The following is a 16,095-nucleotide window of genomic DNA, read 5'->3' as shown; positions in this document are numbered from 1 at the left end:
GAAATATTTGGAGCAGCTTCTTTTATAGTGCCAAACAACTTAAAAGTAAGCGGGTGCCTCTCAAATGGGAATAGCTAGACAAAGCATGGCACACACACAAAAAAAACAATAAAAGGGTAGTTTCAAAGAAATCTGGATAGACTCTTTTAAATAATACAATGTGAGGTGAGCAAAACCAGAAAAACTGTATACATTAACAATAATATAAAAACAAACAAATTTTGAAAAACTTCAGAACTTTATTCAATGCAATGACTAACTATGATTCACAGAGGACTGATGAGAACTATACATCTGAGAGATAGGCAATGGATTTGATATAGAATGAAGCAACATTTTTAGATGTGGACAGTATAGCAATTTGTTTTGCTTGACTATGCATATCTGTTACAAGGATTTTATTTTATCAAGCAATTACTTCAGAAATCTATTTTGTTTTTTATAGTTCATTTCTTTGTGATGTGACCATGAAGTCAGTGGATGGAAAAGAATTCCCCTGTCACAGATGTGTACTTTGTGCTAGGCTTGGTATGTGTGTATACAATTTCATAATTTATTATTTGCATACTTTTACTGCCTTTATTAAATTAAATTTTAATTTTTCTCTCCCAGAATATTTTCACAGCATGCTGAGTAGCTCTTGGATTGAGGTATGTTGTTTTTTTTTAATACCTTATCTTCTGTCTTAGAATCAATAATACCGTGTATTGGTTCCAAGGCAGAAGAGCAAGAGCCGTAAGGGCTAGGCAATGGGGGGGTGAAGTGACTTGCCCAGGGTCACATAGCTAGGAAGTGTCTGAGGCCATATTTGAACCTAGGACCTCCCGTTGAATAGGCCTGACTTTCAATCCACTGAGCCACCTAAATGCCTCTGAAGTCTGTTTTAAATAGAAGCATGTTAATATTCATTATTTAATCATGCCTAGAAATTATTTTATATCTATGCCTATATCTATCTCTATATAAACAAAACATCAAAATCATCCCTGATGAATTAAACCTTTAAGAAACTAGACTTTTGAGATGTGTAACAATATATGTATCCTCTTAAGTATCCAGTCCCTTATAACTCCTGTGTTATTTTATTCTTAATTTATTGACTTCTAGTTTGGTATATGTTTTTGTTAATCTCATAAAAAATATGGCTTTATTTTAAAAGATTAATTTTAAAATATTTTGAAATTTTATTTTTTTAATATGAACTGTGTATGTGATCTATTGAAAATACTTGGCATACTGACTTTTAAAATATTTCTCAGCTATATCACTCAACTGTTTTACTTTTGCATGTCTTTATTATAAGTTTTTGTTGAATTCCACCTACGAAATAAACATGAAAAATAGTAATATTTTGAAGTTAGAACTGGTAACAAAAACATTGCATTTAAAATTTGCTAACTATTTGAGTATACTCAGTTCTTTATCAATATCAACCTGTTTGTGGATAATACATTATTATTTCTTTTTCATGGTGTTTTCCAATTTATAAAAGTAATATTTTCTTATTCTTTGGTGGTTTTGAATATGTTTAGAAATAATTTCTAGAGTGTTAAATTTAAAATTTCTAGAGTGTTAAATGTAAAAGTTCATGTTTTATATTAAATTTTATTTAGGCTTCCAGTTGTGCTGCTCTGGAAATGCCAATACATTCTGATGTACTACAAGTTATCTTGGATTACCTTTATACTGATGAAGCTCCTGCAATAAAAGGTATTAAAAAAAGATAGAATTTTTGTAATGTTTTATGTATTTTGACCTAATTGTAAACAATTTGCTGAAATTAGTATACATGTAAATTTTACCTGAATTACAGCAAAATAAACTTATATGTTAGAGAAGCCAAATATTTATTAAACTTCTCTGTGTGCAAGGCACTGTGCTAAGTAAGCACTGATGATATCAATATGAAACAGATTTATAATCTTTCTCCAAGATGGAAGGTAATGGTTTAAAAAAAAGTCCCTTCCTCATCTGTAAAATAAAATTGACTAATTAGATGACTTCTAAGTTTCTATCCACATTGAAATCTATAATCTTATAACAGTTTCCTAAATGGATTGTATACATCCCTTTTACAACAGAAGTGTCAAACTTTCAGCAGGCTCCCCAAACCAGATTAAAATGTGATTGAGTATTTAACAAAAGAAATAAAAATACAACGTAGATAATGCTAACTTATGGTCAATATGTGACCCACAGAAATCTCTCTGAGTTGGACAGTGTTGATTTACCACATCACGGGGATAGTGTTTTAAAAACCTACTGGTTTTTAGTGCCTTGTAGATATATGTAGAATACTTTGGCCCTAACTACATAGAATTTTTTTAAGTGCAGGAATTAGCAAATATAATAAAACTTTCATATTTTGAGATAAAATTGTCTGATTTTGAATTATAGACAATATTAAAAGACATGTAAAGTTATCGTATCTTGTATTTCTTGGCAGGATTCTGAAAAAAAAGGTAATTTGATAAAGTGGAAATATCATTGAATAGACCTACACTTAGGTCCTACTCTCCAGTTAAAACCACTGAAAATTTTTGAGTATTTTCCTCATTTGTAAATTTTTTAGTCTTAAAGACAACTTATTTTAATAGTGATATATACTCAGACCTCCTTCCTTTCCATCTTCCCACCCTCTCCCACCTCAAAATAAAATGACCAGTTATGTACTTAGGAAATGTAAATGTACCTTAACCAAAATTTGAACAAGGCCTGCTGTAAAATGTTTATATGATGTGTCCCAAAGTTGATTCTTGAATATAGATTTTTTCATTGTTTTATATAGATACAGATGTTTTTGAAGGTTGATTTAGAAAGAATTATAGACCACTATGTTCTAATGAAAAAATGAATAAAAAGCATTAGATACATGTAGTGGTGCATGTTTTTACAATATTTCCTATGTCAAAAAACAAGGAGTAAGCCATAGGTATTGTGTGCTAGCATGTCTCCTGTGGTCCTGGAATAGTTAAAGATGTTTTGAACAACTTTTTACCTATAGAGACCTTATTATATTTTACCTGTATGAGAGATGTCTGATATCACGAGGTTAAGTCTGTGGGAAAATAACTAATTCATCATATCAATAGCCAGCTGAACTACTGGTATCAGCTGGAATTAGATTTCTATAAAAACTTTAGGTATCATTTTTATAAGCCACAGGCATTTGGTATTTTTGTAGTATTCATTAAAATGTTAACCTAGAATAAGATGTCCCTTACTTTAAAACTTATAAACAAATAGCATTCTTCTTATTTTTTTAGAAATTTTTTTTTCTTGGGGGCAGGTAGGTGGCTCATTGGATAGAGAACCAAGTTTGGAGATGGGAGGTCCTGGGTTCAAATCTGACCTCAATCACTTCCTAGCTATGACCTTAGGCAAGTCACTTAATCCCTATTGCCTAGCCCTAACTGCTCTTCTGCCTTGGAACCAATACTCAGTAATGTTTCTAAGACAGAAGGTATGGGTTTAAAAAAAAAATAATTTTTTTTCTTAGATAGAATAACATTCTAATTTTCTATAGTTGGTGACAATATTTAAACTTTCAGTTTGTTTTTTCTTTAGCTTAAAATATTTTAATAATAGGACCAAAATATTTTTTTCTTTAATATTCAGACTCTCAAAGTGTGGAATTTGTTTGTAATGTTCTTGTGGTGGCTGATCAACTTCTAATAATGCGATTGAAAGAAATCTGTGAGGTAGCAATAACAGAAAAACGTAAGTATTTTTCTGAATAATTTTCAAGTTAATTTCGGTTATTATTTAACTTCTAGTGAAATAATTCTCACTGTAGAAGCATGTGGAATAGTGGATAACAAAAGGTTGTTTTGGAGTCAAAAAACCTGGGTTTGAATTCTGTCTTTGATAAATATTTTTGATTCTGGCCACTTTCTCTTAGTCACAAGATGGCTTTGCTGTTATTACAAATGGCTGAGCAAGTGCTTATCTGCTTTGGTTAGTAGAAGAAGTTTCCTCACTCTAAGTTCCCTGTAACAGTAAAATCAGAGGCCTGATTTTAAAAAAAAAAGAAAGAGATATTGATAATTCACAAGTTAAGTGGATCTTTAAGGTTTGCATAGTGTGTGAAACTTAAAACAGTCCTATGCAGTATAAATATTATAACCATTTGTTTGTTAAGTGATTTGTCCATTTTCATACCAGATTTGAAGGTAGGTCTTCTAACTCCAAATAAAGGATTCAGTCCACTGAGATATAGTCTAAAAATGGGTTAAGTATGATTTCTACCTGATTTGGAAACTTAAAGTGTGAGAATTTGAAAGTAAACCCTTTACCCGTGGTAACATTTTTATATACACTAAAATGGGCTGTTTCAACTTTATTTCCTTTTCGTGGAGGTTTGGGTCTTTTTTTGAAATCCATGAAATTAAGTATATTTTGTTCTCTGAAATGGCAATTTACTTTTAACAATGTCTTCCTTTGCAGTTACTCTAAAGAATGCTGCTATGACATTGGAGTTTGCAGTAATGTATAATGCTGAACAGTTGAAACTGTCTTGTTTACAGTTTATGGGGCTAAATATGGCGGCTTTACTTGAAGCAAGGTAGGTTTGGTGAATGAATTCTCTAACTTGTTACTAACATAAATTTTTGCTTATAATGAAGAGTAATTCAAAAATTTTTGACCTCAAGGTTTGGTTAATTTGTAAGTTAAAATAAATAATACCTGATGCTTTAGGTGCTCTACAAAATCTTTTTATATAATTTCTCATTACTAATGTCTCAGAACCACCTGGTAAAGTTCAGAGTAGCAAGGAACATTTAACCTTTTTTGATTCAAATCTATAATTTCATTAGTATGGGAAAGTTGTGTCATGGAAATATTTTCACCAGTAAAGATTGGAAAATCATCTCTAATTTATATATTCTTAGAGGGATGACAGGTACATTGAGAAAATCAAAAGGTAATAAGCATTTATTAAGAATTTACTATGTACCAGAGATTGTGTTAAGAGCTAAGGATGCAAGGAAAGACAAAAATCTCAGTCTTTTCCACTCAAAGTGCTGTGGGGAAGACAACATTTAAAAAACTGTACATATAAGATACATACCCTGTGGAAGGCACTAGCAATATGTGTGTATGTTTAGGGGGTAGAAAGGGGGAAAGAGTGACCAAGGGAAAGGTGGAATTCATGCAAAACACAGGATTTCAGTTGAGTTTTCAAGGTAGCCAGGAGGTAGAGCTTAAAAGGGAGCAAGCAAATTATAGAGGCAAAAGGTATCCTCAGAAATATTATTCCCAGTTTACACTTTGCCTCAACAGTGAGACACTGGAACTATGCCTCTGTAAGAAGGAAAAAAAAAAAAAGACCAGTCAGAATTTTTAAAAAATCCTTACCATGTTTTAGAATTGATACTCAGTATCAGTCTTAAGGCAGAAGAGTGGTAGGGGCTAGGCAGTTGGGTAAATTTGACTTGCCCAGGGTCCCATAGCTAGGAAGTATTTGAGATCAGTTTTGAACTCGGGACCTCTTATCTCCAGGCCTGGCTTTCTATCCACTGAGCCACCTAGCTCCTCCCAGTCAGAATTTTTGTTCTTAGTTTGGTCTATATGAAGTCATATAGCTTTAGTCTCTATTTCTTTAATATTCCATTGTTATGTTTAATTTCACCCAGATGGGGATAGAATTCTTTAATTGACACTAGATTTTAAGTATGTTATATTTTAAGTATATTAAAGTCACATTTTCTAGCTTTCTAGTTGTCACTTGCCTAACAGATAATGAATGTACTTTTCAACTTTGTAGTAAGAGCTATCTTATTTTTGATTCGGGATCATTGCCTGCATGAAAATAACAAGTTGCGTAGATTTGTTTTGCATGACCAGAGGGATGACATGGTAAATGAGGTCAAAGATAAATTGTCCATCTTATTTTATAGGACTCTGGATGTTTTAAGTGATGATGTTTTGAAGGATCTTTCTGTGTTCTACAGAAAAATGGTAAGTTTTATGTTGTAACAAAGATGAGGAGTAATAACAACTAACACAGTCTTATCAGTGAGGTTTTTTTTTTTTTAAACCCTTGTACTTCGGTGTATTGTCTCATAGGTGGAAGATTGGTAAGTGTGGGCAATGGGGGTCAAGTGACTTGCCCAGGGTCACACAGCTGGGAAGTGGCTGAGGCCGGGTTTGAACCTAGGCCCTCCTGTCTCTAGGCCTGATTCTCACTCCACTGAGCTACCCAGCTGCCCCCTTATCAGTGAGTTTTTAATGGAATAGTTTTCTAAATAATTCCAGTAATTAAGACACTTTCATATGAAGAAACAACTTTTTTTCACTGACAATATTCTCTCACTAGAATTGTATCAGAATATATCTAAAGAAAATATGAAGATATGACATTACAGGGTGAAAATAAATTGTACTGTTTTTTAAATGAGTGGAAGTTAATAGTCTCAGATAATATCCTTTGTTATTACAAGAAAATAATGAAATTAAAATTCAGCCAACCTGTAAGAATTGAGTAAAAACATTATTTTACCTCAACTAAAGAATAAGTACATCAGGAAAGTAGAAGTTACATTCTTTCTTATGGAATGTTAGGTATATACATTGGTAAGATGACTAGTATTTAATTATACTTTTGGTTGAAACTTGGAATCTACTTGTGGCATCCCAGAATTTTCCTGTTAAGTTTTAGCACATTAATAAATATATAATTTGATAAAACTTAAACATCTGTCTGTATATAGCTCTTAAGAGCTCTTCTTAAGAGCAAGGTTCTTTTTTCAAAACTATTTCATTTTCCAAATGTATGTGGAAAATTGTTATTACATATATTTTCTGAAATTATAAGATCCAAGTTGTCTACCTCCTTTCCTTCCCTCCCTCTCAGAGTTAGAAAGCAATTTAATTTGGATTACATATGTATTATCATACAAAGCATACTTCCTTATTGGTCATTGTTGTAAGAGTATACTCATATAAAACCAAAACCCCAAAATAAAACCATGAATAAACTAATGTTAAAGATAGTATGCTATGATTGTGAAGTGCTCTTAAAAAATTCTGTAATATCTTTCAAATGCTGCAGATACCAGCAATGGATAGAAGGGTAATAACACCTTATCAAGATGGTCCAGATATCAGCTACTTGGAGGCAGAAGATGCTGATGTGTTTTTGAAAGGAGAAATGAATATAGAACACAATTACCAGTATGTCTTATTATTTTTATTCTTTTATTCCTAGAACTTTGTTCCTTTTGTATTACTTTTCTTTTGCTTTGTATCATTTTACTATTTATTTGTTGGAAAATAACTTTTTCTCTTAACATATTTCCCATTAGCGCACTCTCTCTCTTCTCTCTTTTTCTCTTTCTCTCTCCCCCGTATATATACACATTGGTATCCCTTATCACAGATATTTAATATAATGATTTTTCCCCAGTTAATTGCACTCTTTTCATAAATACATCAGTTTTACACTGAAGCAATTCAATTTCCATAAAATAAAGGTGAGGAAAAGATATTGATGGTCAATATAACTAACTGGAACTTTTTCCAGAATAATTTCTGTTTTAAAAAATCTACAGAAATGTTCTGAAGTTTTATGATTTGTAGATTGCCTTATTTTTTAAACAGATATTTCTGACCTTTTCATATGATGGCATTTTGTAACAAATGATAGAAAAAATATATGGCTCAGTAGTTGTACTGCTTATCAGTAGTTTTCCCTTTTTTCACTAGGGATTGACCAGAGATAGCATTTCTCTCTGATTTTACATTGAGAAACAAGTGACATAAAATACTGTGTGCTCTCTGATTTAGTTGTTTGTGTGATGTAGTGGTTCTAAACAGTATTATTTTTCTCTGTATACAAAAGTGGGCAAATACATCTTGCATCTGGGTGGTATATATATATATATATATATATATATTTTTTTTTTTTTTATTAAACTCTTACCTTCTGTCTTAGAATCAATATTGTCTGTTGGTTCTAAGGCAGAAGAATGGTAAAGGCTAGGCAGTGGGGGTTAAGTGACTTGACCAGGGTCACATAGCTAGGAAGTGTCTGAGGCTGGATTTGACCCTAGGACCTCCCATCTCTGGGCCTGGCTCTCAATCCACTGAGCTATCTAGCTGCCCCCTTGTATTTTTAACTTTTCAAAATATTTTTTTTCATGAGTTTTCTTAGTTTTTATACTCAAAAAGTCTGAAGTTATGTATATGGTAATTTTTATCCTCATTCCACAAATAGAGTAACTGTTAGACACAAAGTAATTAGCCCAGGATCACATAGCCAATGGGGACTAAAAGTTTGGTCATCATGGTTATTTCACATTTGCTTAAATTTTATGACATGATTAGATACATTGCATCAATAAAACCGTAGAATCAGAACTATTGTAGCTAGTCTAGAGTTCTTTGGCTTAAGCTCTCTTGAATACTTAAAAACATTTGATGTTTGTTTTTTCTTAGCGAAGCTTTCTTCAAAAAGGCCAAAACAAAAGCAAAAAAAAAGCCGCGAAGACGTTCAGACAGCTCTGGGGGTTATAACCTTTCAGATATTATTCAGAGTCCACCCTCTACAGGTTAGTGGCAAGCTTTTTATCATGATCTTTATAAATTCTCTTGTCATTATTATGGAGTAAGATATGTTTTTAATATATGACATGATGCCTCTGTGAGCAATAGAAGTGATTATATAGAACAACTTTCAAAGCTGTTAAAAATATAAAAAAATATTTAAAAAACTCAATAGATTTAAAAAAGATAATACCTTTATTGTATATCTTCTGGACATATAGGAACAGAAGTGTTGCAACATGGTTCAAATTGTAGCAGTGATGCTTTCAAGGTTACTATAGGTAAGTCTAAAGCTTTTATGGACAGAATTTATTATTCTCAGGTTATTTAGTGCAATAATATTAAATTTTACTTCTTCGGTATGTTAAGTATCTGTGATTTTGTAGTTGTCTTTCTTCTCCTATCATAACCCTCCCACGACTTACTTAGTAGATTAGATTGGCTTCAAGAATAGCTGTAACTCCAAAACTCATTGCCATGTGGTCAATCTAGTGATAAACCTCCTTGAACATCACCAGGCCCTCATTCAAAGCATTACCAGCTCGGTAGAACTAACTTGAGCTTGTGTTCTACTGCTAAAGCTGAGAAAAGCTAACAGCTCTTATTTTGACAGATGCCTCCATGGTATGATGAAAAAACTCCAGTGGAGGGAAAGCTCTCTCTTTTATGTGAATTAAATTAAATTTAAACAAATTCACAAATCATGTCACTGAGCTAACATTTGTTCTGAACTTACAAGGACACTGGATAAAATAACATATTTCAAAGGGAAATAGCATCTGGTGGTAAAAGTTGGTTATTTCTCATATGACTCAAAAACAAAGCATTTCTAATCCTATTGTCTGAATCTCATGTAACAGTGAAATTCAGAAAATATGTGATTTTTATTATAACTAATTGGGGTTAAAAATTATTACTATGGTCAAGTAGAACTTCATGTCTGAATGCTTTATATATAATATAATTTTATGTATTTTTCCCTTTTAAAAAATTTTAAACTATAGGTTTGGTAAAATTGGATAAAACCAACTCTGCAGAATCTCTTCCAGAACTACTGACATCAGATTCTGAAGGTAGCTATGCTGGAATAGGTAGCCCTAGAGACTTGCAATCTCCTGATTTTACAACAGGAATTCATCCAGATAAGATTGAGGTTTGTTTTTTATCTACACATTTGTTTTTTTGGTGGTTGTTCCGTTTCCTACAAAATATTTGTGGATATGTAATTTAGATGTCTTTTAGCTATCCCATTATCCTAATAGTTTTATAGCCAACTCTTAGGTTATTTAAATCAAGTTGTAAATAATAGCAAGAATGGTTTATATATTTTTATGTATACAGTATTTTACTTATGCTATTACTGCTTTTACATTTTTCAGTGATTACTGTTTTGGGACTTTGTGAATATAAAATTCGCTCCATATTTCAAAATAAAACATTGATTACAACATTCTTGCACTGAGTAACCCATAATTTCCTTAGCTATTTTGGAAAAAAATATTAATAATTCAGCTAGTTAACATTTTATTTTGAGAAAAATTATGCAGATCTGGACATTTTTCCAAGTGGCACACTTATAATAAAAATAATAAAAATCAATTCAACATTCAACAGGGGACAGATATAAAATAGAGCTGTTGGGGTAGCTCTGGATTTTTGCTGTCTCTTTGATTTGATTTATTTCCGAGTTGGATCATGAACATCTCTACAGTGGTCTGAAATAATTTTGATGTTTAGAAAGCAATTAAGAGTATCCAGAGGTTGCCATGCAAAATAGAAATATTTTTCAGAATCATAGCTAATTTGATAACAAGTATCTGGTAATTGTAGGATTTGTATTGGATCATCAGTGTGTTATTATAATATGATCTTAGGAACTTTTAATTCTTAATTAGTAAACATTATTAGAAAATTTACATATAGCAGTTTGTGTTCTAATGCTAAATCATTCATATTTTGTATTTCTAGAATTTATCTTAAAAAACTCCTTTTGTAATCAGTTTTATTTAATGTTTCCATTGAAAGTTTTACACACAAGTATACTTATTTACCTAATGGTATTGAATACTGTAGAGAAATGTGCTAAACTAGGTTTGAGAAGTAATTGGATGTCTTGAGTTAAAATCAGCCAGCTTTTCTAGAAATTATAATGATATAAAGAACATATATCTAAAGATATAAACATTATTTTGGAGACTTTCACTCTTTCATTTTTTAAAAATTTTAGGTGATGAAAATTAAAACATATGTTAATGGGGCATACCCTGTGCATTCAAGTGAATATGTAAAACCATATGAAGAATCTCCAGCACTTAAAATATCTGTTCCACAGTCCATTCCCAGTAATCGAAACAACTGTACAAGCTCTCCCAATTGGGTTGCCAGTTCTTTCAGGTGGGAAACCTTTGATGTATGCTAATCTTTGGCAGGTACAACTTATTGGAAATCTTCCAGAGTAGTCAGTTTCTAAAATTCTCTGTAAGAGCCTCTTGTTTATTTCCTGATGTACAGTAAATTCTTTTAATAGGTTTGTATTGTTATCTCTGAAACTTTTTTTTAACATTATGGCTTCCCCTCCATGTACCATGGAGAACCAGGTACAGAGTAAAGGCAGCAAGCACCTGTAGGTATTTATTGACAGAACAAAATTCCAGCAAGTGATTGCAATTTAGCATCCGAACACATTTTATATATACTTGCATGCATGCACATACGGGTGTGTGTATATAGATGTTTGTAGACATTCCTACATATAAAGTACACATTATAATGCGTTTATATTGAATCTGTGATTTCACCTATGTAGGAAGTTCCTAATGAAGAAGTTCCTCTATCAGGTAAATTGGCCCCTACACAGAAACTTATAGTTTTAGACAGTTGCCTAATGATACATGTTTTTAAGCTGTTTTCTTTCTACTCTCTCATTCCTGTGATTCCCATGGGTACCCTACTACCTCTCCTTGTTTGTCATTCAGTTTTTAGGCCTGAATGCTCTACTTTACAATTATTTTTTGCTGCCTTTACGTACTTATTAACTTGCATCTTCCTAGTCCTTACCTCAGGACAAAAGATAACTTCCTATAGGTACTCTTCATCTTTGAATTCATATCTAGCTACTGCTACCATTTATCTCTTGGGTAGTATTTATAATTCTTAGTTGTCCTTTTATTCTTCCCTTTTCTAGGCTGTTCTACTTCCCAGACAATCTGCCATCAATTTTTAGACTATAGTCACAGCTCCTTCTAAAGAAAGAAGGATTAGAGAGGGCAAGGAGGAATAATGTGCTTTAATGCACTTATTAGATTTTCTGTTAAAAGTTTTGAATTGATTGTTGTTCAGGCATACCTCTTCATATTTTAACACCTTACTCATAATTTATAGATAAATAGATTCCAAAAAATGCACATATAAACACATGTATCATTTTTTTGATATTTTATTTTTATATCACTTCATTTTTCTCCTTGTATATCTCACCATAACTTGTCCCAGAGAGAAACCTTTATAACAAAAAGAAATTTTTTTAAGGAAAAAAAGTCAAGAAAACCAATCAACACATAAAAAATCTTGGATTATATTAATTATTCTCTACCTATGGATCCTGACTTTTACTATGAAAGAGAAGGTAGTGTCTTCTCATATCTGTTCGTTGGGGCCAAGTTCATTCTTTATAATTTTGAAACATCGTGTTTTGATTTTTTTGATGTGGTGGTTTTTTTCATTCATGCTTTCGTAGTCATTTCCCCCACCCCCCGGCTTTGTTTAGTTCCCTTTGCTTCAGTTCATTTAGATCTTTCTATGATTCTCTATATTCATTATGCTTGTTATTTCTTATAGTAAAGTAATGTTTTGTTACATTTATATAAAACAAAAATAGTTGCCTTTACGTTTTCATTCATGGTTTTCCAAATCAATTGTTTTTAACTTTCTTTTATGTCATGTAAGCTTTCTGTAGTATGAAGCCTTTGTTCTTCTCAGAATTATGTTTTTAAATGCACAAAATACATAGGATTGCAAAGGAAATAAATTATATTAGAACATAGGTATTAAAATATTAAACAAATTCATAGGTCCTCAGGTTATGATATTATATAGTTTAGCAATATAAATTTAGTTGTGTCTGACTTTTCATGACTCCATTTGAGGTTTTCTTGGCAAAGATTCTGGAATGCTTTGCCATTTCCTTCTCTAGTTCATTTTATTGATGAGGGAAAACTGAGACCAACGGGAGTAAGTGACTTGCTCAGAGTCACAAAGCAATGAAGTGTCTGAGATCAGATCTGAGCCCAGGTTTTCCTCACTACTTTTGGTGCTCTATCCATTGTGCCGCCTAGTTGCCCTTAATAGATAATATAATATTAAAAATTAAATCTTTAATAATGTAAGCCAATGTAGAAATCCTTTATCTTTTTACAATAATGTCTTGATGAGAATTAATCAAGCATTTTATTAAGATGATTGAATTGTTAAAATAGGTTGAAATTTAGCATCCCCTTTTATATTTGGTTTTTGGGATTTCGTTTTCATTTTGAAATAAAGAGATTTTTTTTTTCATTTGAAATAAAGATTAGTAATGGCTTTCCATCAGATTTTGTGATATTTTAAAAGCCTTTTCATGCACTCATTCACAAGATTCATGAAGAGTTTGAGAAGCTGATGGTACATTTTTTGTTTTATCCTCATAAAAGAATTGTAATTTGAACAAAATTTGCTTGTTAGAACAAAGAACAAAATGAAAAGAGTTTTGGTATGGGCACTAAGAAAGGCTGTTGGTTAATGCTTGAAATTCATTGTAGTCCTGAGAAATTAATAGAGGTATGCACAATATGTAGACAATTTTTATAAAAACATGTTCTAATCCCAAATGCCTTAATTTAAGAAAATCTTTATAATAGTGTCTTGAAGTAAAGAATGCAAGCAAGGCTGAGACGAGTTTTTTTGTTTTTCAAAGCTTTTAAGGCCAAATGCCTTGAAATCCACTGTGTCATAGATAACAAAATTTCTTATCTCTGAAGTAAATATTTCTTGGAATTAAGTGTAGATGCTTTTGCAAAAGGGGATGATAATAATAATTGTGCCTAAAATTTATAAAACACTTAAAAGTTTATAACATACTTTCCCTAAGCTTTGCAAGCTAGGTAATGCAAATATTATTATCTCCATTTTGCAGATAAGGAAACGGACCCAAAGAAGTTAATGACTCTTCCAGTATGCAGAAGTTAGTGATTTGAACCCAGTTTTTTTTTTTTAAAGCCTTTAACTTCTGTGTATTGGCTCATAGGTGAAAGAGTGATAAGGGCGGGCAATGGGAGTCAAATGACTTGCCCAGGGTCACACAGCTGGGAAGTGTAACCCAGTTCTTTTTATTCCAAGTCTCATACACTTCCTGCCATAACATGCTGCTCTTTGGAGACATATGTAGCTTATATGTAGTTTTTAAGTCTTTATAGGAATCTGAGCTAACACTAACAGTTTGAATTTTTTTAAACCAGAAAGAAAATCAAGCCAAATAAAAATATAGTAGTTGAGTTATATTACTTGCCAAGAGATACATAGGGGATTTTATCAGGTCCCAATTTCTGAATCTGTAACTCAGATAGTTTTCAATTATATAACAGTCCCCTCTTTTGACTACCATTGAGAGAACATTGTAGTTTATTTAAGGTTATATTTTTATGTAATATTGCTAAGAGTTCCCCATTAGTAGAAATAATTCTGCTTATTAAAAGTTAAAATGGAAAAGAAATGTTCTATAAGGCCCTCTTTTATCATAACCAATAAAAATTTAATGTGAATTCTTGTGTAATCTTCCATTTGACTAAGAAAACTTAGGAACCTTTTCTTTCCTTAATTACTTTTTTAAAAAAAAAGAGTTACATTTTAATTATGTCATTTAGCATAGTAATGACTTTGAAAGTATTTTTGTTATGTTATTCATATATACACATATAAAGAAAAGTTTTCTCTGAAACATTCTATTTGAGGTTTCTCATAATTGAGGAAGTAGACATAAATTTTACATCTGATTATCAATCTTATATATGATTTAGATTTTTTTTTTAAAAGGTTAGGAACTGGAATGTAAGTGAAAATGAATGTCTTGAAAAGGTAACTTTTTTGTCACTCAGCCCTGTTAGTCCTCCTGCCATGGATCTTCGAACCATCATGGAAATTGAAGAAAACATGCAAAAGTGTGGAACTACACCAAAGACAAATTCAAGGTCAGTTAGGAAACTGTAAAAAAAAAAAATAGAGAATGTGGGGGAAAGAAAATATTTTTGATTTATATAATGGTAAACAAGTTTTAATAATTTTATTTATTTTAAAATAGTATTTTGAATTTTTTAAGGAAACATGGTACTATGGCTTTTTTAAACATCCCTGATTAACCACTATTAGACAAATGTACAAAAAATTAGATGGCCTTTAATGCCCCTTCTAACTTTTGAAGTCTATGAACCAATCAATGTATGATATGTTTTTCATTCACGTAAAATGTAGGAACTTGTTAATTAGGTTAGATTACAGTCCATCTGTAACTTAAAGGGTAAGTTCTAGAAGCTTTCTTGAAACACATGGAGGTCAAGTGATTTGCCTGGCATCAATACAATTAGCAAGGGTCAGGAAGGATTTGAAACCAGATATTTCTGACTGCAAACCCAAAACTCTAACCGTTATGCATTGTTGCCTCTTTAAGAGAAGAAAATCCAATTTTTTTTTTAATGGGGTCATGATATTAATGTAATTGATTACATCTAGTTACCATGTGATCTTTAGCCTTCTTTATTTAATAATTTGATTCACTAACAATTCAGCTTATTTTCCTTTATCTGCTTTATAGTGCAGAAAATGAGATCTCTAGTACCAGTGTACAGTTCTACTTGAAACAAGGAAGATGTACTAACTGGTCTCTTCCTTTTTCTGACATTTATTCTACTGCAGTTTATCCTAAGTTGTTCAGTATACATAAAATGATTTTCTGATGGGCATTTTTATATGCTGTCTTGAGTGAATTGAGTTGATGGTTTGAGTTTAGTTTCTGATAAATGTTAACATATTCCTTTCCTTCAAAATCAGCATTTTGATTTGCTTTAATGAGATACTAAGGATTCAGTGACTGTTAATAGTGAATCACATTGCATTCTTTGTGGTGGCAAAAAATTGGAAAACAAGGGGATGCCCTAGATTGGGGTATGGCTGAACAAATTGTGGTATCTGTTGGTGATGGAATACTATTGTGCTAAAAGTAATAATGAACTGGAGGAATTCCATGTAAACTGGAACAACCTCCAGGAATTGATGCAGAGTGAAAGGAGCAGAACCAAGAGAACATTATACACAGAGACTGATACACTGTGGCACAATCGAATGTAATGGACTTTTCTTCTAGCAGCAATAATCCAAGACAATTCTGAGGGACTTAGGAGAAAGAAAGCTATCCACATCCAGAGAAAGAACTGTGGGAGTAGAAACACAGAAGAAAAACAATTGCTTGATTACATGGGTCGATGGGGATATGATTGCAGATGTAAACTCTGAATGATCACC

General features: G+C 31.8%; 1 protein-coding gene across 3 annotated transcripts in view; it reads left to right on the top strand.

Moving 5' to 3' along the window:
* IBTK (inhibitor of Bruton tyrosine kinase) overlaps window positions 1-16,095 on the top strand; it is a 73,132-nt gene that overhangs the window by 35,721 nt on the left and 21,316 nt on the right. The window contains exons 13-24 of one of the 3 annotated variants that reach the window (XM_044676289.1): window positions 446-528; window positions 613-650; window positions 1,614-1,710; window positions 3,619-3,720; window positions 4,447-4,564; window positions 5,901-5,961; window positions 7,055-7,176; window positions 8,440-8,552; window positions 8,769-8,828; window positions 9,552-9,700; window positions 10,775-10,941; window positions 14,676-14,768. In XM_044676289.1, coding sequence (XP_044532224.1) covers window positions 446-528; window positions 613-650; window positions 1,614-1,710; window positions 3,619-3,720; window positions 4,447-4,564; window positions 5,901-5,961; window positions 7,055-7,176; window positions 8,440-8,552; window positions 8,769-8,828; window positions 9,552-9,700; window positions 10,775-10,941; window positions 14,676-14,768 — 1,203 coding nt within the window. The remainder of the gene's footprint in view (window positions 1-445; window positions 529-612; window positions 651-1,613; window positions 1,711-3,618; window positions 3,721-4,446; window positions 4,565-5,900; window positions 5,962-7,054; window positions 7,177-8,439; window positions 8,553-8,768; window positions 8,829-9,551; window positions 9,701-10,774; window positions 10,942-14,675; window positions 14,769-16,095) is intronic. The other 2 variants (XM_044676291.1, XM_044676290.1) reach the window with 2 other exon arrangements.

This window comes from Gracilinanus agilis, chromosome 4 (genome assembly GCF_016433145.1).
Source record: "Gracilinanus agilis isolate LMUSP501 chromosome 4, AgileGrace, whole genome shotgun sequence".
Lineage (NCBI taxonomy): Eukaryota > Metazoa > Chordata > Mammalia > Didelphimorphia > Didelphidae > Gracilinanus > Gracilinanus agilis.
This window is presented reverse-complemented; position numbering and strand designations above follow the sequence as displayed.